Genomic DNA, 22793 nt, shown 5'->3' with positions numbered 1-22793 from the left:
CTCTGTTAGAGTGACCGTTGGGTTCTTCCTCACCTTGTTGACCAAGGCCCTTCTTGCCCGGTCACTCAGGTTGCCCGGACGACCAACTCTAGCAAGAGTCCTGGTGCTTTCAAACTTCTTCCATTTCACAATTATTGAGGCTGAATACTTATGTGGAATTAGAGATTGCAAAACATTGCAAAAAATATATGTTTTAGAAGAAAAAAAATCATGTTTTCACTTTGTCATTATGAATGTAGATTGATGGGAAAACATGGTAATATTATGCATTTAAAATGAAATCTACAACACAATAAAAGTGAAGTTGTCTTAATACTTTCTGAAGCCACAGTAGGTCCTTTTAGACTGAGATGAACTAAATTAAGTACAATTACATTGCCAATTTTACTTTGATTTTATTTCCAATAATTATTAGGGGTGCCAATAATAATTTTTTCACAATAATTTTATTTATTTACTCGAGACAGTGCACATTAATCAACAGTTTCGGGAAAATGTGCCAGCGTTAGCTAATGAGCTCACTTTCATCTGTAGTCCCTAACCTGCATGTCTTTGGACTGTGGGAGGAAACCGGAGTACCCAGGGAGGAAACCCACACGAACACGGGGAGAACATGCAAACTCCACACAGACACGGGGAGAACATGCAAACTCCACACAGACACGGGGAGAACATGCAAACTCCACACAGACACGGAGAGAACATGCAAACTCCACACAGACACAGGGAGAACATGCAAACTCCACAGACACGGGGAGAACATGCAGACTCCACACAAACACGGGGAGAACATGCAAACTCCACACAGAAAGGCCCAGGCGGGGCTCCAACAGTGCTACCCACTGTGGCACTGTATCACCCAATTTAGACACCTATGTTTAAAAAAACTACTTTCTGTAAGGGTGCCAATGGAGCCCACTGTCTAAAAGTTACAGGTATAATTTAAAAATGCAAATTTGGGCAAGTTGCTCTGGAAAAAAAAAAATTTCTTATGCAAGTTTCAGCATGCATGAGGCGTTCATGTTTTAGAAATGAGTACAGACAATAATATTAAAGTGCCTTTTATTTAACCTGCAATTATGTATCTTTTCTGAGGGTTGCCCCTTCAGATTATTGTCAATCATTCCACTTCGCTTTCAAGCAATCCGCACTGTACAAAAACACCTCATGTACAGAGGTAGGCCTACATAATTTGGTGACTTGGTTCATCATTTTTTAACTTGGTTCATAAATGTTTCGGTTTCTATCCAAACTTTACCACTTCCTGGATCTATGAAATCATTCTGAGTTTCATTCAAAGCAACTACCTTAGAGCATCATAGTAAGAAAGAAACCTAAAACACTAGCAAAATTGTAACAAATCCAATAAAACCACATATTCAGTTAAAAGCGATTGTCCTCCTTACAAGGAAAACACAGCCACAACCAGATTTTTTTTCTTAAGTTACATTAAATAGTTATGCCTTGAAGGAAAAAAAGTTAGGCTATATTTCTCCCTGAGATTCAGAATTTTCAAAACAAGATTGATTTCCTAGAACACAGGTCTACAAAAGAACCAAAAAAATGTAGTCATGGACTACATTGATGATATATACACACAGCCTCCACCTGTGAAAAGGGCTTAATTGATTTTGTTTAATCACCCCGCCACCAGAACTCTCTCACAGTACGCTGGATCTTATTGGCCATTTGGGGCGGGCTTCATTAGCATGTTTTAACTTATTAGTCACTACTCCACCCTTCCTCCTTAACTACACCACCCTTCCTCCTTAACTACACCATACTTCCTCCTTAACTACTCCACCCTTCCTCCTTAACTACACCATACTTCCTCCTTAACTATTCCACCCTTCCTCCATAACTATTCCACCCTTCCTCCATAACTACTCCACCCTTCCTCCTTAACTACTCCACCCTTCCTCCTTAGCTACTCCACACTTCCTCCTTAACTACTCCATACAGAGGAAGTTATCAGCTGCGCTTGACAGAGTGGTGACTTTTCCATTGTTCCAGGGTCAGTCAGAAATAAAAACGACCCTTCATTGTTCAATTTGGATGAGGAAACATCACTTTAAATCCCTTACTTAGCAAAGTGTAATTGTGCTACATTGTGGGATACTGTGTTTAGGCTTGAATGACTGACTCAGTGCAGACTTTGTCCATCATAGTACCGTTATGCGCTTGCTCTTAACATGGAAAGGTTATATTGCGTTTTATTATCTTTTCCAGATCCCCCTCAAAAACATATTTCTGTCTTATAGCTCATGACATCCTACCATGGATCTATAAAAGAAAAACAGCTCCTAAATGCAGCATAACTATTGAATCATTTCATAGATCATACCATGACCTAGGATGTGTGCTTCTTTGCAATAAAAGAAATATTGAAATAAAAGCGAAATGTTTTACAGGGGACTTTTCTTCGTAGTTGCATTTTCCTCCCTCAAAGAGCTCAGTGTGAGCCTGAAACTACAGGCTTTCTGCTGGCATATTAAGGTGGTGGGGGTGGGCAAATTGTGAGGTTCATGGCTGTGAACAAATCCATTTGAACAAATCAAACATATTACATTTTTGTAAGAATCAGTTGTGTTAATATGACTTGTATGTTTTCAGCTGTTGAAAAACTTGTTCAAGTAATTTCAGCCTAGTGGGAATGAAAGAGTTTACCCGCCAGACCAAGGCATTTTCTGTTTCTCTTTTACCGTTTGACAATCTGATCCTCTTGCTCTCTGTTCGATTCCACTGCAGCTCACTGCTATGTTGAAGTCTGCAAAACAACTATGGAAATATTTTGTGTGCGCTCGATACCTACAAACAAGCTATGCAAGCATCCAGTCGGGAGTGCCTGTCTACTTAGAAGTACATCCATATCACTTCATATACAGGTACAGCTTAACCCTTTTAAAAATCATTGTGCGCCTTCTTGATGGAACGAAAGCCCACTTCATGGATTGGCTTAACCAGTGTGCACCAGGCGTTTGTTTGGGGTATCGTCAAAGTCAGACACGGGAGAGGAAGTCCATCAGCTTGCCTCGGGAACTAAAACAGAACCATGTCTCCCCCTGCTGGCACTGGGGTGGAACTGCGGTGTGGAGCAGGGGCCAGTCTTAACAGCGGGTATGGAGGTCCGTATGCTGGTTGATTGGGGTGCTGTAGGAGGAGTTCCAGTCCCTCTCGAACACGGCTTGGAGCTGCTCCTGGACCGTGGACTCCGTCGTCTGGGCCGCGGTCTGGTTCACCACCAGTGCCGACCCGGCCGTGTGCAAAAAGTAGTCACCAGACCAGTTTGAGGTTCCTGAGAAGACATGGAGATCAAGAATGTGGACCAAACTGCAGTGTGAAAGGGGAAAAAAATCCTTCAAAACTTCAGTGGATGTTTTTAACAACAGTAACTGGTGCCTGTTTGAACAAAAACCACATAGGGATCATCATATGAAGATCCAAACCTGAGTTAAGAATGAGTGAAGAAATGTCCAAGGGGGAAGCAGAGGTGAAAGGTCACATACCTATGTAAGCAACCTTGTCTGTGACCATGTACTTGTTATGGTTGACCCTGGCGTAGGGGATCTCTTTCTGACGTGGGTTGGCCGGGACAACGAACAGTTTCTGTGAGGCACAAGAGCAGAGTGAAGAATCGCAGCACAGCAGAAAGACTGCTAGCACTGTGGTTACCAGTCAAATAAAGGGACATTTGTTTTTGTGTCCACCCTATCTGACACCGACAATCATTCCACAGTCAAAGTCACTTGGATCACCTTTCTTTCCCATTCTGATGTTTGGTCTAAACAGAAATTGAATCTCTTGACCACATCTGCATGCTTTGATGCATTGAGTTCCTGCTACATGATTAGCTGATTAGATATTTGCATTAATTACCTGCCGTACAGGTGTGCCTAATGAAGTGGTCACTGAGTACATATCAGTATTTTGACTTGTATTTTGATCTTCTAGCACTTAAACAATACACAACTATTTTCATCTAGTACTTGTAATCTTGCATCTTGATGCCGTAGCTCTTAATCGTGCGTCGCGTAAGACTGTGCCAACACTAGCTGTGACGGACAGTCGCTCGTGGCCGTGGGACCGAACGCAGCGTCGGGGGTTCCACTCACCACCTGGATGTCCAGCTTGCTCTTGGGGTCTCTGACGGAGGCCAGGGAGCGCAGGAAGGGGAACATGGCCGGCTGGGTGCTGCCCCAGCAGCTGACGAGCAGCCGCACTCGCACACGCCGCTCATAGGCCACGCGGCGCAGCTGCGTGTCGATGTCCGACCAGTACCTGCCGGGGTCAGAGGTCGCCGGGGTCAGAGGTCGCCCCCGACAGCACGGTCCGGTCAAGCGACCGGTTTTGCGCGCTCAACATTCTATTTTAAAGAGTTCCCTGGATGAAATTAGAGGTGCTATTCTTACAAAACAAGAAATAGTCCTTTAGAGAGACCTAACGGAGTACAATGGCGGTTTAAATTACTGTAATTACACAGGCTTGTAGAAACAGAAAAAAAAAACCCATGAACACTTGGTTTAATACACCTTGGACAAATGTTCACAGTAAAGGGCCGCCGGCTGCACGTACTCGACCACTCCGCCGTAACCGACCGTTCCGGTTTGGACTCGAGGAGCTTCTAACCCGAGCGACGACAGAGCGATACTCACTGAACTCAGGTTCAGGAAGAATGTGAATATTCATGGTGTGTGAGGCGGGTGAGTGGGGAGGACCTTTTGGGGTGAGAGAACTCCATGGTGGGCAGGTAGTTCATGACGGCGATGTAGACGAAATGATGGGCGTCCTCGATGACGCTGAGGATGGCGCTCAGGTCCTGGGTCCTGCCGTCAGCACACAAGGCTGGGGGAGCGCTCTACAGGGCACGCACGCGCACACACACACACACACACACACACACACACACACACCTTCAGGACGGTCTCAGCGCCCTCTCACATGCATCACAGTGCAGTGGATGAGGCCCTGAGGATTAGCTTCACACCACTTTTTCCATAACCATCTTCAACAGCAACCTATGCCCATTTATTTGCTTATGTACTCCACAATTTGAGATTTGTGAAATCACATGTGGTTAAAGTGCACATTGTCAGTTTTTTTTTTTTTTTTTTTAAAGGGCATTTTTATACATTTTGTTTTCTCCATGTAGAAATTACAGCAGTGTTTATACACAATTCCTGATATTTAATCCTAGTAAAGAAAACCCTATCTTAGGTCAGTTAGGATCACAACTATTTTAAGAATGTGAAATAAATAGTAGAGAGAACGATTCATTTCAACTTTTATTTTTTTTCCCCATCACATTTCCAGTGGGTCAGAAGTTTACTTACACTCCGTAAGTACTTGGTAGCATTGCCTTTATATTGTTTAACTGGAGTTAAATGTTTTGGGTAGCCTTCCACAAGCTTCTCACAATAGGTGGCTGGAATGTGGCTTCTTCCTTGCTGAGCAGCCTTTCAGGTTATGTAGATATAGATACTTTTGTACCTGTTCCCTCCGGCATCTTCACAAGGTCCTTTGCAGTTGTTCTGGGATTGATTTGCGGTTTTCGCACCAAGCACGTTCATCTCTAGGAGACAGAATGCATCGCCTTCCTGAGTGGTCCCATGGTGTTTATACTTGAGTACTATTGTTTGTACAGACGAATGTGGTACCTTCAGGCATTTTGAAATTGCGCCCAAGGATGAACCAGACTTGTGGAGGTCTTCTGATTTCTTCTGATTTTCCCATGATGTGGCACTTTGAGTTTGAAGGTAGGCATTAAAACATATCCACCTCCAATTGACTCAAATGATGTCAACTTGCCTATCAGATGTTTCTAAAGCTATGACATAATTTTCTGGAATTTTCCAAGGCAGCTTAGTGTACGTAAACTTTTGACCCACTGGAATTGTGATAGTGAATTCAAAGTGAAATAATCTGTCTGTAAACAATTGTTGGAAAAAATTACTTGTGCCATGCAGAAAGTAAATGTCCTTGCCAACAAGTTTGACTGGCTCTCGTGGAGCGGCATAATTGGCTCGCTGATGCAGAGGGAGGGACTTGGCAGGGTTAGCTGATCGCTGCACAAGAAGCACCTCGGGCGCCTCGGGATCACGGTCACAAGACGGCTTGAAGAAGGCGTGTCGCTCTCCTTCGGGCCGCCGAGGGACAGGGTGTGGGCGGTGTATCTAACACTAACTCTTAATTCGATTAGATGGGGTACAATTGGCTACCAAATTGGGAGAAAAAGGGAGAAATCTGAAATAAATACAAAAAATATAAAAAATGTCCTTGCCAACATGACATCTGTGGAGTGATAAAAAATTTGTTTCGATCACTTCAACCGAAGTGTAGGAGGAGGTGTGCTTTGGATCTTCGGCAGTGCCTTCTGTCTGCCATCACTCTGATGTAAGTTACAATCTTCATCTCATCTGTCCTCATCAGACCTTTTTCCAGAACTGTAGTTGCTCATTTAAGCACTTCTTGGCAAATGTAACCTGGCCATCCTGTTCTTGCGGCTAACCAGTGGTTTGCATCTTGCAGTGTAGCCTCTGTATTTCTGTTCATGAAGTCGTCTGCCGACAGTGGTCATTGTCAAATCCACACCTGACCCCTGAAGAGTGTTTCTGATCTGTCTACCTGCATTGAGGCAATTAAACACTCCTGAGCAATTGCAAACACCTGTGAAGTCCCAAACATTATGGTGCCCTGAAATGGGGGGGAGAGAGAGAGAGAAATATATACCCTTTAAAGGTACAATAGGTAATTTCAGACTCCTAACGGTCAAGAGAGGAATTGCAGCAACAAACACCCTCAAACCACAACATGCACTGTTTTGGAAAGTTGACAGTGACAAACGCAACTGCTGTCTTGTCATAGTGGTCTAGTCAGAAAATGTTCGCCGAACAGGTAACTTCATGAAATGTTGATTAGTGTGCTGCACAAAACTATTTATACGTTTTGTCTTTTTGAAGTTCTCACTTTTGCGAACCAACAATATTATGGGCAAGCAACTTATTTGGCTATGGAACTAGCTGGCTATACAAACTAAGATATGATAGTGTACCGCAAACGATGGAACTGCAACTTACAGTTTGGGACAAATAAAGGTTTCGCTAAACACGCATGATTGAACATGTAAAGAGATAAAAGGAACGCATAGCTGCCCAAATTGCACTCCAGATAAGCGATCACTGAAACTCTGTAGACTACTACTTATTATCCAAGTGAAGAATACACATCTAGTTATAAAACGATACCAGTTCATTATCGGCGTGTGCAACTACGCTCGCTACTTCGTATTGCCTCAGGTGGATATTTGTAAATCTATAGTTCATTTGCTTGTTGCTACTGATAGTGAACTGGTATTGTCTCATAACAAGATATGTAGTCTTCACCTGTTCCAGTGATAGCTTGTCTGGAGAGCAATTTTGGCAGCTACACACAAACAATCTGATTAAGCCCCCATGCCATTGGCTGTAGCAATTAGAACCATTTTTCAACCAATGAGGTTGAATTATTGTACAGCTGTTTTGGTACAGAGTGACGGCCCGTCAACTGTATATTTTGAAACCAGAATTTAAGGACTATAAACACAGGCAGAGGGTGAGTCTAGATGTCAGCGAGCTTCAATGATAGGAAGGGATTTACAATGATGGTCTTGTGACAATGTTTTAACACAGATATCTTACCAACTGTACCTTTAATGAAATCTGAGAATGTGCACGTTAACAAAATGATAAATGTGTGATTCCAAATCTAAAATTGTCCCAAACCAAACATTATGGAGGGTATTGTATATACACAGCGCCCAGGGTGGTGAGAGTGTAACACAGAGGGAACATAACTGGCACTTATCCATCAGCCCGTTACATTTGGTGTGTAACTGGTACTTTCCCTGTGGTTCCATTTTAAATATGTGGAGGCGGGGTTCTCGGAAAAGACACAATTAATTTAAAATGAAGATTAAACATAAATACTAACTAACAGCTGTGGGTTGACTGAAATAAAGCATCGATGAATGCCCTTTAAATTACCATTATGGAGGAGAAATATTGACTTTTCAGAGGAGTGACTCGGGGCGGTCCCTGAACCCTGTCCCGCAGGACCTGCTTACCGATAGGTAGGTGCTCGACAGGGTTCCGTTGAGTGACAGTGCCATGGGTGTGTCCTTATTGTAAGAGGTGGAGTAATTAGCAGGCCAATGGGAGGGGATGGCCTTCCCGGGCTCTCCCAGGTACCAGTAGGCTTCGAAGATCTTCCCCAGGTCTTCTGCCAAACAGCTGCAGTTGTACACCACCGCCCCCAGCTCCTTTACCTGGGAATGGAGGCAAGTGGGATCATCCCAGAATACCTGTGATGGAGCTAGCCTACATGCCACCCATTTGCGCACGAGGAACGGTTTTAGTTCCTGTGGTGGATAGTAGTAGCGCGGCCTGTAGCATAGTGGTTAAGGTACATGACTGGGACCTGTAGCATAGTGGTTAAGGTACATGACTGGGACCTGTAGCATAGTGGTTATGGTACATGACTGGGGCGGCCTGTAGCATAGTGGTTTAGGTACATGACTGGGACCGTGGTGGTGGTTCGACCCCCGGTGTGGACATAATAAGATCTGCACAACCGTTGAGCCCTGGAGCAAGCTAGATAGATAGATAGCTCTTTATTTATCCCCGTTGGGAAATTTCAGTCTTTCCCCACAGGAAAGGGCCTTAACCCTGCATTGCTCCAGGGGAGGATTGTCTCCTGCTTAGTCTAATCACCTGTATGTCACTCTGGATAAGAGTGTCAGCCAAAATGCTGATAATGTAATGTAATGTAATAGTTCTGGCCCGCTTTTAGTTACTGCAACCCTTGGAAAAGAGGCCTATGTTCTTCTCTCTGATCCTAATACTTGAGCGGCTACTTTTCACCAATCAGACACCGAGCTGGTGCACTGCACCAATCAGACACCGAGCTGCTGCACTGCACCAATCAGACACCGAGCTGCTGCACTGCACCAATCAGAAGGGCACTCACCTGGGTCAGGGACCGCCAGTCCATGTTGGCGCTGCCGATGTAGACGTGCTTCTTATCCACCACCCAGAACTTAGTGTGCAGCACACCCGAGGTCAGCTCTCGCATGTTCACCTTACGCACGTCAGCACCTTAAAGAGCAGCGTTACAGTCACATGGGTCTGTTACAACCACACCTTACAGAGCAGCCGTTACAGTCATGTGGGTCTGTTACAACAGCACCTTAAAGAGCAGCTGTTACAGTCACATGGGTCTGTTACAACCACACCTTAAAGAGCAGCTGTTACAGTCACATGGGTCTGTTACAACCACACCTTACAGAGCAGCCGTTACAGTCATGTGGGTCTGTTACAACAGCACCTTAAAGAGCAGCGTTACAGTCACATGGGTCTGTTACAACCACACCTTACAGAGCAGCCGTTACAGTCATGTGGGTCTGTTACAACCACACCTTAAAGAGCAGCCGTTACAGTCGCATGGGTCTGTTACAACCGCACCTTAAAGAGCAGCCGTTACAGTCACATGGGTCTGTTACAACCACACCTTAAAGAGCAGCCGTTACAGTCACATGGGCCTGTTACAACCACACCTTAAAGAGCAGCCGTTAGTCACATGGGTCTGTTACAACCACACAAAGAGCAGCCGTTAGTCACATGGGTCTGTTACAACAGCACCTTAAAGAACAGCCGTTAGTCACATGGGTCTGTTACAACCACACCTTAAAGAGCAGCCGTTACACGTCAGCGCCTTAAAGAGCAGCTGTCAGCCACACGGGTCAACACTTTGCAGGTTACCTGCGTTCTGTAAAATGACAAGGTCTTCTTGAGGATGTGTTTCCTGGGGCATGCTGACTGCGATGCGCACGGACACCCCGCTCTCCTTTGCAAGACTGCTGAGCTCCGCCAAAATGTGCTCGCCCTGAAGGCAAGAAGAAAGCAACAGCCACTAAAGCGTGACATCCAGGCATTCACTGCAACGGAAAGCACCGAGCACCCACCCACCTGATCGGCTGTTTGCTCACGGGTCCCCGTGTCTTTGTTGGTCAGCGTCCAATAGAAAGAGGCGATGTCGAGGCTGCTCTGGGCCTCGCTGATCAGGTCAAGCCACGTGTTGTAGATGGACGGGTTGGTCGTGCTGGAGTTGAAAGTGAGCCCTTCCGGAATGCTCTCCACCAAGGCGAACCTGTAATGATCGAGGCAACGACCTTTAATTGCCCATTACTCGCCGGCCTTAAAACCACGACTCCAGCACGACCGATGTCACAGACGTCGCGGACATGACGACGCAGTGGTGCGACCCGCTAACACACCTGCAGGGGTCAGAGCAGGTTGGGCCACGGCGGTGCGCAGGGACGGGCGCCAGCAGGGCCTGCAGGATCATGGTAGCCAGCAGCAGGCTGGAGACCAGCAGGGCAAACCAGTAATACTGTAAACAGAGAGACCAGCAAGGCAAACCAGTAATACTGTAAACAGAGAGACCGGCAAGGCAAACCAGTAATACTGTAAACAGAGAGACCAGCAAGGCAAACCAGTAATACTGCAAACAGAGAGACCAGCAAGGCAAACCAGTAATACTGCAAACAGAGGGACCAGCAATACTGCAGAAAGACCAGCAATACTGCAAACAGAGAGACCAGCAAGGCAAACCAGTAATACTGCAAACAGAGAGGCCACTATCTCTGTAAACAGGGAGACCAGGGCTTTTACACTGCAGAGAGACCAGTATTACTACAGAGAGACTAGTAATATTGCAAACAGAGAGACCAGTAAAACTGCAATCAGAGAGAAGTATTACTATAAAGAGACCAGTAAGACTGCAGAGACCAGTAATTCTGCAAACAGAGAGGCCAATGCTTTAACACTGCAAAATGGCAAACATAGACTTGTGACTTGGGAGTTGTGTCAGAATCTGATCGGATTGGAGTTTCTTCTATCGGCCTCTGTTCCACATGACGAATGAGACCGTCTGTCTGTGCGTCTGATACCTTCAGTCCTGCGCTGCCATGCTGCGACTCCTCCTCTTCCAGCGCCTTCAAGGAAGCCAGCTAGAAGGGGCGAAAATCTCACATCAGAAATCAAGCCAATCACTAAGGTCGCCTACTAGCATCTGAATGAGCCATACTTCGGTAGATCGAGGATGCATCGACAGGGTGGGCATTTTGAAACATCAGCTGGGCTTCCATTTCAAGTTTTCATATCTAATGAGCAAGCCTCCTGCATCAGTCTCGATTTCAGCACTAGTATGATCACATAAAGAATTAATCAAGAACAGGAAGAGCAATGGCTTGTTTCTGAGAGGCTGTATCTTTAACACAGAGAAATATAAGCCCTTAATTTAAATCCTAGTCACCCATTTATATAAATGTCTGCAACTCTGTCCTTGTATAACTTGTTACATCCCTCTTTTTTCTTTCATTTCTTGGGTTTCTGTTGGGAGGTTATTTCCATTCACACCTCTCAGTGGAGGTGGTCATTGCAGGGATATCATGCAAGCAAAAAAATTAGGGGAGGTACAATTATTCTTGTTTTGAAAATAATTATACCATTTCCTGCAATTTAAGAGTTTGACTTGAATTTAAGGGAGGGACTTTGTTCTCTTAACATTTCACCAAATAGCCTAATGTAAGTTAAGTACTAAGTAGATTTCCAATTGTGAGAACATTACTAGCAACGAGATTACTAGTGTCATTGCTGATGGCAAAACATACAATGTCCCCCTTCCTTCTTCGTTCCTGTATTTATAGTTCTGCATGCTGTTTAAACAAATAAAGAAAAATAAATTCCGAAAAAACTATGACTGGAGTAGCGCGCAGCTACGTTTCGAAGCGACAATGAATGGCGCTTGTATATTTGCAAAACGAATGCGGGCTTGGATGGACAGGAGACCGCTAATGAATGCAAAACAATGAAACGGTCATTAGCCGATGTTAGTAATAACGATGCCACAATTGTAGCATGTGGGCTGGTTAGCGACAACTGCGCTAGTGTACAGTCCTTCAGCTCAGGAGTAATGTTTGCCAGCGAGTTAACATAGTAAACTAACATTATCACCTATTGCTGGTGACATAATAATTAAATAAACACAACATTACAGAGTGTAATAAAAAAAAACTGAAACATCCATTCGACCCAACTGTGCACAACTCCCTTCACTCAACACAAGCTGCAACTCCTCTCTCGCTACTAGGCTACTGCTCGTGCCGGACGGAGCGATTGCAGAGGGAGAAACGAAGGACGAGGTGGGGGAGGGGGAACCGAACCACTGAGCCTACCCAGCCTGAAAAAATGTCATGCGTCACAAAACTCAGTTTCTTCATGCTTTGTGTAATCGTTTGTTTTGCCATTTCTTTTAATTGCGTGAAAAAACGGAATTTTTATTGCCCAAATCTGGGCAGGCATCAATCCCCCAATCTCTAAACCAGGATTACCTACCTATCCCACGATTATATACTCTGCTCTGTACCCCCATCCTCTACATGTAAGAGAGAGAAACTACATTTGGTTTCGCTCGTCATAGTTAATCTACTTAATAGTCTAGTACTAGAGAGAGGAGAGAAAAAAATTACAGAAGACTCACCCTTTCATTTTTTCCCCCCAGAAGGAAAGTTTCCTCATTTTCCTGATACAGTTAGTACTTCCTCAATAACTTTTATAGCCTGCCCACTAGTACACTGCTTTGGTTATTGAAATACTGGGGGCTTTTGGGATGTAGCACTTTGCTTTTGCATAAGTGGAGTTAGTAAAAAAATTGGCACACAGACCTGCCAGATAGTTTCATTGTCAAATTAGATTATCCCCTCTGTTGCAACCCCAGCTGGGGTGAGGTTGTGGGTGAGATTTGTGCGAACTTACCACTTTGTGCCAAAACTACATTCAGGAAAAACTATGTTTTAGCCTGAACCTGCGAACCTGCTGATACTGTCCCATATTGTTGCCCAGGTGTGCCAAACAGGCACACTGCTACAAACTACAGGTCCATGGGCTCAGGTCTCCTCACACTATATACAGTACCAGTCAACAGTGTGGACACTTTGACTGGTGCTGCACACGCATATAGACTTTGAGTAACGCCATATATTTATAGTGTGAAAGCAAAATGTGTGCAGTGGTTTATAATGCTGAAATCTCCTGGCCAGTCTGTGCTCTCCTAAAAGACGGACCAATTACCTTTTCATAAGGAACATCTGTGTTTATTCCCGTCGACATCCCAAACTCAGTGGAACTCAGCAGTCAGGTCGGTTGCGTGGCACTGCACAGTAAAAAGGGAGAGAAAGTAGTCCAAAAGGTTTTGAAAAACCACCATTACACAAGACCAATTTAACATAAGAATCCATGTACAGATAGTACCTGCAGGCTCTGAAATTTACTTTTTTGCTCAAGCCACACATTTACCAGCCAGAATTTTACTACCCAAAAATATTTGCATGTAACATTTCATAAACACAGTATTCATGTTTTAGTATGTCCGTTAAAGTTGACATTTTATTTTTAAAGAGAACATCACAAAGAGAGAAGTTCAAATTCACAGCTTTTGTTGAACAGCTTCCCTGCCTAGAGCAATGAACGCTGCATGAACTAATTTAATTTCAGCATAAACACAAATGATGCAACTCTGACTTGCAAACAGGCACACCCTGTGTTTGACAAGAAAATGATCTGCTGGGAACGAATCCACGACACAAAATTAATGTGAGAATAGAAACCCCCCTCTTCTGTGCCAACACCTCGGACTCAGATCTCAGAGCTCTCCAGACCCGGTTCTCTTCCTACACAAACTGGACTTGGCTCCAGTTTGACACATTCTCTTCCTTTGTTCTTGTAAGGGTAATTTTCTTAATTGATTCTTAATTGACAACGTGTGTTAACATAAATACAATCACATGATTACAAATAACCTTTTAGTGATAATTCTTATTACTATTAGATCACTTTCTCAATTAAGTGCTGACTATGAGTCTTTCTCTGTCTCTCTCCAGCAGACAGACAGCCTTTGACCTTAATGTCTCTGCTTCTCAGCTAGCACATTGTGGTCTCACAGCAAGGTCAACAAGGGGTATTCAGAAGACAAAATACTGATAAATGTTCGTGGCCAGCTTCATGTCTTTTTGTTTTGGTAAAGCCCCCCCTTTTGGAAAAGTGTGTATAAGAGTCTTACCATGTCTGATTCAAATCAGAAAGCCGGTAAGCTCTCACTTTCTGTCATTTCTTTGCAAATAAATACGAAAGTTAAAGAGAAGAATAGCTATTGTTGTATTTTTACTGGATCTGTTTCATCAGACGATGTTCACCTGTGAAATGTTAAAAAGGGCATTTTTCCCCTAACAGTTCTCCTCTCTCAAGTCAGCCATTTTGTGACAAAATGTGTGGTGTGCAATGTGTTAAGTGAACTTAACCAGGGCAAGGGATAGACGAAGACCAAACCAAAACGAAATTGAGCGGTCCCCGCTACCCCATAGCAGTGTCTGCACTGTTATTCGTAAATAATTCATAGCAACCTCACCCTAGCTTATCTTGAGTGATAGTAAAAACAACATCAGCTGGTCTTACTAAAAATGCCATCACTGGACTTGAGTGGCACCTTTAGTGAGGATTTCTTCTGAGAAGACCTCACTCAAAGCACACAGAACATGTAGGCTAAAGGATTGGAAAAAGTTAACTTAAGATAACTTCTTAATCCCCCCAATAACAGTTCAACTGATTCAACTTGAAAAAATTTGAGAGAAACTGCAATGACAAACAGCTAATCACACACCTGTTCGATCTCCATTTTGTGTTTGTTTGACACATTATTCATAACACATCTTGGTAGAGTCACCAGAGCTAGATAGAGTAGCAATGCTAGCTAAGCATTGTACGACATCTCTTGAACTTTGTGGCGTGTCTATCTGTGGTTGTCCACCAAGGCTGCCCAAGAGACTCGCCTAATCTTCCTGAACACAGAGTCTTCCCAGTCCACCACAATGATCTCCTTCCTGTCCTCTTCTGACCTCATCCTTGTGCATTTTTGTCCCACGCACAGAGACTTCATTTTCACGAGAAGCTGCAAGGTAAACATCTCTGTAACACCCCTCCATGCATCAGACCATTCTTTTATGTCTTTTTCTCACCCACTTGCCTCAGACTCCCAACCGTCCTCCCCTCCGCCACCCACTGTGTCCCCCCGTCTGCCCCCACTCCATCTCCAGTGACGTCAGCTCACTATGTTCTGAACACCCAGTCTGTTCACCATGTTTCGAACAGTGCAACTTTCACAACGAACAACTAAAAATGACCTCCAGATCAGCTTTGGTTTTTGTGTGTGTGCGTGTGTGTAAAGTATAATTCCTTCCATTTTCATAAAAAAATTTTGTACGAGCCACATATGCAATCCATTTCAGCATACAGTGACATGGTAATGGTGATCCACTGTAACACTGGGGTGGGAAAGCTGTTGCTAACGAGAGACTACGAACCGGGCAGGCTTATATGGACAATTGTGAGCTAACACGGTCTTCCGAACACAAGGACATTGTGCAGTTGTTTGTCGTTTTCTCTATAATTATTGGTCCAATTCACATAAATCAAAATGTTATAGTGTCTGAGATTGTTAATAAGCAACCATAATCATAAACCACATTCCTCAGGAGAAAAACTACCATTAACTAAACTACGGACGTTAACTGCTGGTAGAAGCTGTCGCTCCTCCCTATTCTGTTGGGAACACCATGAGTTTAGATTAACCCTGTCCCCCCTTCTCACTCAGCTGCCAACAACGTTGGCACAACCCTCCTAGTCTTCCAGTGTGTTCACAAAGACACTGGCACAGACCTCACTCACCAGTCTCTGCCTTCACCTCTCTTCCCAAATCCCTGGAGTTTTCAAATCTTTCTGATCCAGGGAACCCCAAGCAAAGTCAAAAAAGGTTATATTTAAAAGAATATAGATTTTTTTAAAGATTACAGAATGGGGGTTTGAGTTTTGAAAACCAAGGGGAGGGTTGAATGGTAGGTGAAACGGTAGTGAAATGGTAGTGAAATAATAATAATTTTAAAAAATTTGAGTTTTTGGCAATTTACAGATTTGATGCGTTTGCACTTTTTTAATGAACAGACACAGTTCTGGTGAGAGGGTTTAACTGAAAAGCGTCTGCGACCTCACTCAGATGTCAAGCGTAAATGCGAGTGAATGGTAGGATGGATGGAGGGTGCAGGTGGCTTTCTGGTCATCCCGCACGCCATTGTCCATCGCTATAGAGCCGTGCCTTTCTATAGGTGGAGTCTGCACACGCTCACAATGAGGAAAGCGCTGGGTGTTTGCGCAGCACGAGCAGTAAAGAGGTACCTTTTTGTCCCTCTGCCACCGATGCATTCCCCATCACAGACCTTACCCGCCTTACACATTTAAAGAATGTCAACGGGCAAGTTCAACAATGGCGTGCGGAACGCGACACAAATTACTTTAAGCAAATTCAAATATATGCATACCCTGCACACAGAACAGTCAGGCAATAAGCCTACGTACTGGACTAATATCAGTGTACATATGCACACATACGACAAATGAGCAAAAAATGCACAATAACTATTTTCAGGTTGCTGGATTATACTTTCGGTTCCCGATGCTAGCATTTCTTGATATTTTTAAAGCGCCTTTCCTCACTTACTGTGCATGCCTTCACGTGCCATGCAAATATAGGGAACCTGACAACTTGTGACTGTGACAGTCATAACGCAACCACTAAAAATTTGTGCAATAAGCCCCCCCCACAAAAGGAAAGCGTGTCTCCTGCTCTCTTTGCTGGAAGCTACTCTTGTTCCTTCCAAAACACTAACTATTCTGTACACAACACTTTGTTGAAGCACCAGGCTTTTCATAAGATTCCCATAGTAAGCATACAGGCAGAGTCCCATTGGCAGCTTAAACAGCACAGCAGCCCAGTCCACTCTATGGCCATTCTGAGGATGTCCAGGGTACACTCCTTCATCCTTCAGCCTTTGAATGGTCACGAGAAGCAACGGCAAACATCCACATGAAAGAAAGCCACCCCGTAGACCACTGCTGAGGTCACGGCTGAAGAGACGCATGATAACAGGAGCATTGTGGCAAACAAGGGGCCTACAGTGACCCTCAGATTCAATTTGGGGATGCAAATGGAGCTAACACAAAAGATAAGCCCTTCTTTATAGCCGACCTACATTCTATCACAGAAGTCTAATCGCATTCCCATGAATAGAGAGGAGAACTCGGGCTAGAGGAGTGAGTCAGTCTAGTATTCAACCAAACTGAGCAACAAGTGTTTTTTTAGTGAATGAGTAGGACACGCTAAGTTGTATGAGCATTTAGTTTAATCCCTAAAACGAGTCAACATGGGCTCACACACTTTGAGCTAAACTATGTCAATAAACTAGCTAAGCACTCTTTCCCTTTAGGACACCAGCCATAAACAGAGCAGAATACTGACACCCACTATTTCCATAGACCGTACAAAATTTTTAAACTAGTTCTGTTATTCAGTGATAAACAGTTTCTGTTCTGCCTTGGAAATCCCAATATTCTTTGCGCTTTAGTTATTGGTTCGTGTTTGGTTGGTGCTTCTCCCTAAATAAATCTGTGGAGTGTTAAGGACAATAATAGTAAAACTGAAGTAGATGGAAAAATGAAGTCAGCAAAAATAATGGTAGGCCCAACTGATAAAAAGACAATGGTCTCTTAACAACAGAGAAATATGTTGCTCTTCTTGCTCTCTTGGACAATTAAGGACCAGTATTTATCAGGGTTTATGCTATATTTCGACATATAGAAATAATCTGGGGGAAAATTCATTTTGTGCTGTAATAAATGTTTTGGCAGAGCACAGCTCAACTCAGTCCACACTTACATTAACTGACAATAAGCAACCACAAAAGGGGAACCGACAGAGAAATATGACTAATCAGGTTTTTTCGGGAACCTCTTCCCTTTACACCTATGTTTTTGGCCATACGTTCATTAATTTGCATAGTCTCAATTGTGGACCAGTGCGGGCAAAACACATAGTAAGCTCCAATCCTACATCTGCAGAATCATAAAATCTGAAAGAGCCATGCTGGAAAGATAGGTTGAGAATTAATAACAAAGTATATTTGGAAAAGCCATGAGACAACTTGAGACAACTTGAGACAACAGATCATGAAAAGCTTTGCAATAGATATGATGCGGGGTTGTTTTATTAGCCTTGTTTCTCAAGTTAGCACACTAATAAATAGCCAACTAAAAAAGTGCCACAGGGTACTGTAAAGTTAGCACCTACGCTTGGTTGTTGGAAGTTAACTTCACTGCACACGAATACACTGCGTTAGCCAAACTTCATCACCAACAAGGGATCAATTACAGCCAAGGCAGCTAGCCAACAGCTAACAATGTGCTAACAAACTGTAGCTGTAAATTAATTTAGCGTTACGTTATTAATTTACGTTAAATTACCAAAACCTGGCTGATCTCAGTGTAGCTCATTCTTAATAAACCTTACTTAAACCGAGTGCAACTTGACGTTACTAAAACCTACCTGAACTCAGTGTTGATAACTTAGCGTTCCTCAACCTACTGCAGTCCGACGGGTCTGCTGACTCTGCTATGTTGGTGGGAGACAGTAGTTAGCTATCCTAGCAAACTAAAAATTGACTGTCACAGTAAAAATGATTCGGGTGAAGGGGAAACTACATCGAAAGTATGCAACATACCTGTATACTGTTATAACTTTGCTTCCCGTGTCTTTTCCAATATGCGTTAGATAGGTGGCTCAGAACGAACACGTTCTATTAGCTCCACCAGGAAGATATAACAACAAAGGCAATTTCGCTGATTCAGTTTTCCACGCTTCGGTCATGTGATTCTTTCCAAAAGATCAACCTATAGGCATCGCAGACGTTTGTCGTGACGTAAAGGCGAGCGTATCAAAAATGTCTAAGGTATCAGCACCCCGTCTTGGTAATAATTTACCGGCAGAGGGCGCTGTAGACTAACATTGCTAAATGTTATGAAATGACATTTTCATCACAATTAGGAGAAATAATGTATTCTGCAATTAGTATTGACAAACGACTACGTGGTTTAGACAATTCATATATTGCATATCCTATGGGGTTGAGCTTCATACAGTAGACTTAATATCAACATATGCAATGCCACTTTTATAAATTCAATTGAATTAAGATACACGTTTAGTTTAGTGTTATTCTCCGCAGTTGTTTTCTCTGTTTATATAATGTAACGGAATGTGTTGTCCTCAAGAGGATTTTGGATACACTGTCTGTCGTTGAGTCCCCTTTACAATAAATGTTATTATTTGGTCTTTTTGGGATATTTTATGGTTCGACTGCTGTGTAATATTAGCATATTATCGTCAGTATTGTAAATGTATTATATACAACAAATCAGCATTTGGGCGATGCAAACAATCCTTCGTATCGCTCTTTGTTTAAAATCCGCGAGAGGAAAGGGTGTTCTCAGAAAGTAATTGCCTTCTCGGTTGCTGCCTGCAGTCCTAGCCCCAGGATCGGTCGATTGGCCAGGTGCTATGTAACCGGGTACAGAGTACAACTAGGCCTATAAAAAGAGTCTGGCTCTTCGTGAGCGACTGTTTCTTTGAAGTGGAACGTCACTAATCGGTATAACCGTATTGCTGAAATACAATCGGGGGTCAATAAGTTCACTAGAGTCAATAACTAAATGAGCAATTGATATTTGGTGTTTTTTAACAGAATATGTTGTAGGTCCATATACTGCATTAAGCTATAACTAGGGGCCTAGGCTGAGCCTGGCATCGAGTGAAAAATATACAGGTGAATTTGCTGAATACAAATTTTACAAACACCATTTGCAATAGACAAATGGGCTACACAAAATGGGAAGCATAAAATCTGTTCCCTGAAAAAGTATGTCCTCCCTTATTCCTCTATTATCATATATTTTATAATACTTTATAAAAACAAAATAATTTTTTTAAAATATTAATTTATTTTTTTAAATGACCAATGTAATAAAACACCCATATCACCCATTCTTGGTAACTCAACCAACTTAACTGACTGAAGGTAGGCTTGATTGCAGCCAGCCCTGTTGAAAGTAAACCTTACTCATATTGAACCTTACCATCAGAGTAAACTTGTCACCACAAAATTCCTACAAGCATATTATGCCACAATCAAAGGAAATTCCAGAAGAGGTGAGAAAAAATGTGATTGAAATATATCCGTCTGGAAAGGGTTGGAAAGCCATCTCTAAGGCTCTGGGACTGAATGACAGTGAGAGTCATTATCTACCAGTAGAGAACACTTGGGACAGTGGTGAATCTTCCCAGGAGTGGCCAGTTTGCCAGCCAAAAACTTCACACCCGCAGCATCAACTCATCCCAGAAGATCCCAGAAGAACATCCAAATAACGGCAGGACTCTCCAACCTCAGCTAAGTTCGGTTTTCATGACTCCATAACAAGAAAGTGACTGGACAAAAATGGCATTGATGGGAAAGCAGCAAGGCGGATACCATCACTAAACCAAGACAAACATCAATGTTCATAAGAAAAATAAATAAATAAAAACCTGGATGATCCCCAAGCCTCTAAGGAGTTTGTTCAAATGTACAGATGAGTCAAAAATTGAACTTTTTGGAAGACACAAGTCCCATTATGTCTGGCATAATGCAAATTTAGCATTCCACAGTAAGAACACGATACATGGTGTGTGGGCATGCTCTGCTGCAAGGGACCTGGGGAAATTGCCATTATTCAAGATTCTGTTCTTTTCTGACAGAAAAGAAACAACATTAAAGTTTAGGAGTGGTCTAGCTAAGTCCTGGCTTGGACTCATTAGAGATGCTGTGGTAGGTCCTGAAGGGAACAATTCAAAAACGTACACAGTTCTCAGTTCTCTCAATTCTGCACAGACGAGTTGGGTACAATTCCGGGAAGCGCTTGGTTGCGGTTATTCCTAAAGTGGTCTGATGAAACTGTAATAAAGATTATCACTAAATGGTTATCTGTAATCATGTGATTGTCTTTATGTTAACACATATTGTCAATTAAGACTCAATTAAGAAAATTACCCTTACACCAGTTATCAAGTTAAAGGGAGCAATTACTTTTTGACAGGGGTCATGTGATTGTTTGCTAAACTTTTCGTTAAATCAATGAAATAATCATTGTAAAAATTACATTTTGTCTAAAGATCTGAGACCATTCAAAGGGACAAATATGCAATAATAGAGGAAAACTGCAAGGAACACTATGCAAAATACCCAGCTTGTACAATGTTTCCTGGGGAACTTGGGGAAGGTTATGAGAAAGCGTTAAGATGGTAACGTTCCCTCAAGTAGACTGGGGATATTGAACACAAAAACACCTTCTTCTATAAAATGGTAAAACACAGGCCTATATGCATGAAATACAAGCTGACTCTTGTATTTTTGTCTTTTGATCCAAAATCCAAATGCGTCAAGGATATAGCAATAATAACGAATTTCAATCTACCGTTACCATACTTCTGGATGGCAAACTGTATTCTGAACCAACGAACTTTTTAAACTCGGGGTTCCCTAGTTTGAATTTGCGGAATCTCGCGGGGACATCCCTGTTTAGAAACAATTCACGGATCTTCTATGCCTCTATCTAATTTTCTTAAGTAAAGATTGTGGTTTGTACATTCGGATTCTCTGCGTAGCCTGGGAAATTGGCCGAGAGGATATTTAAGGCTCTAACGGCTTCGTCTTAGAGGCAGTTCTATCCGGGAACACAGGACACACCCGCGTGGAAAGGATACAAAGAGTCTCTTAATTAATCATATCCTTGTTGCTGCAGCATCCAGGACCTAAAGACACAGTTGAAACAGACAAAGCTGGCAACGGCCCACGTGATTTCCACCTGTCTGTTTACAACCTCCTGAAAGCCGTGCCAGGTGAATATATGCGCGATAACTTAAAGCCTGTCGGCTTACTCTTATTGTTATGACTGAATAAGCCATATAATAAAATAAAAAAAGCCAAAGTCAACATAAGCCAAACCGTATAGAAGGATAAAAATATATTACCGCCGTTATACATTAGGCCTCTTATGTTTATAATAAATTATATTTTGCTCCTTATGTCACTGCGTAAGACAAAAGCCAAACGTAGGCTACGTTTGGGCATACTTGACATATAAAAGCATAAAACCCATTCGAAAGAAGCAGCCATCACGAATTTAACTACAGTTGAGGAGTTTGAACCTTTCTCCATGAAAAAGAAGGACCACAAAAAAGAAAAAGAATCAATTCGCAATATAGTGCGATACATTAAATCACGTACAATGATTGTTATGTAAGAGTTGATTTAATACTGAACATTTTACTATGTACATGAGCTGGTTTTATTAAAACATCCGTTACTGAAGTCGAGACATATTTAATGTCCAACAGACCAGCTAGAAGTCAGATAATTATCTTGGCGAGACAGTGTTTGCGCTGAACAAATTGCATCCAATAACAATTATTATATTGACAACATCGATGGCTCCAATGCCGAACCCCCTCCCCCGGCCAACCATCCTCTCTTGCCGTACCCGGTATCGCCACAGGATGGCAGTAAGCTGGTAAGCAGGCCTGTAAGCGCTTGAATCCGGCATGGATAATTAAGAGTTCCTGGTGCCTCGTTAGCGGAACATACAAAGCTGAAATAACGTAAGATAGCTCGAAAAGGCCACAAAATTCGATATTCAATTATTCATAAATAATCGCTGAATTCATTTATATAGTTTTCGGATGAAGTCCCAGATAATATCAGATAATATCATTATCATCAGATTATTTAC

The 22793-nt window shown here is 42.8% G+C and overlaps 1 protein-coding gene across 4 annotated transcripts; it reads right to left on the bottom strand.

Moving 5' to 3' along the window:
* Positions 1 to 1045: 1045 nt before the first annotated feature.
* Positions 1046 to 18829, bottom strand: pld3 (phospholipase D family member 3). 4 transcript variants are annotated; one of them, XM_061217362.1, is made up of 13 exons: positions 18695 to 18827; positions 18520 to 18585; positions 13164 to 13245; positions 10982 to 11041; positions 10307 to 10422; positions 9999 to 10179; positions 9792 to 9915; positions 9001 to 9128; positions 8099 to 8299; positions 4716 to 4855; positions 4113 to 4278; positions 3507 to 3606; positions 1046 to 3295 (listed from the first exon to the last, which is right to left on the bottom strand). In XM_061217362.1, the coding sequence occupies exons 3-13, from the start codon at positions 13200 to 13202 to the stop codon at positions 3108 to 3110; spliced, it is 1443 nt and encodes a 480-aa protein (XP_061073346.1). In that variant the 5' UTR covers positions 13203 to 13245; positions 18520 to 18585; positions 18695 to 18827; the 3' UTR covers positions 1046 to 3107. The 4 variants fall into 4 exon arrangements, with proteins under 4 accessions (XP_061073346.1, XP_061073348.1, XP_061073347.1 ...); XM_061217364.1 differs by having other exon boundaries at positions 18520 to 18582; positions 18695 to 18823; XM_061217363.1 differs by lacking the exon at positions 18520 to 18585 and having other exon boundaries at positions 18695 to 18829.
* Between the last annotated feature and the right edge of the window lie 3964 nt (positions 18830 to 22793).

Source organism: Conger conger, chromosome 13, assembly GCF_963514075.1.
Source record: "Conger conger chromosome 13, fConCon1.1, whole genome shotgun sequence".
In the NCBI taxonomy this organism is placed as follows: domain Eukaryota; kingdom Metazoa; phylum Chordata; class Actinopteri; order Anguilliformes; family Congridae; genus Conger; species Conger conger.
This window is presented reverse-complemented; position numbering and strand designations above follow the sequence as displayed.

Excerpts from the sequence above, each read along its gene's own strand:
- pld3 (XM_061217363.1), bottom strand. The coding sequence starts at position 13,202 with ATGTCGACGGGAATAAACACAGATGTTCCTTATGAAAAG. Across the intron at positions 9,916-9,998 it reads GTGAGCAAACAGCCGATCAG|GGCGAGCACATTTTGGCGGA; the intron begins GTGGGTGGGTGC and ends TCTTGCCTTCAG. Across the intron at positions 8,300-9,000 it reads ACTGGCGGTCCCTGACCCAG|GTAAAGGAGCTGGGGGCGGT; the intron begins GTGAGTGCCCTT and ends CTCCATTCCCAG.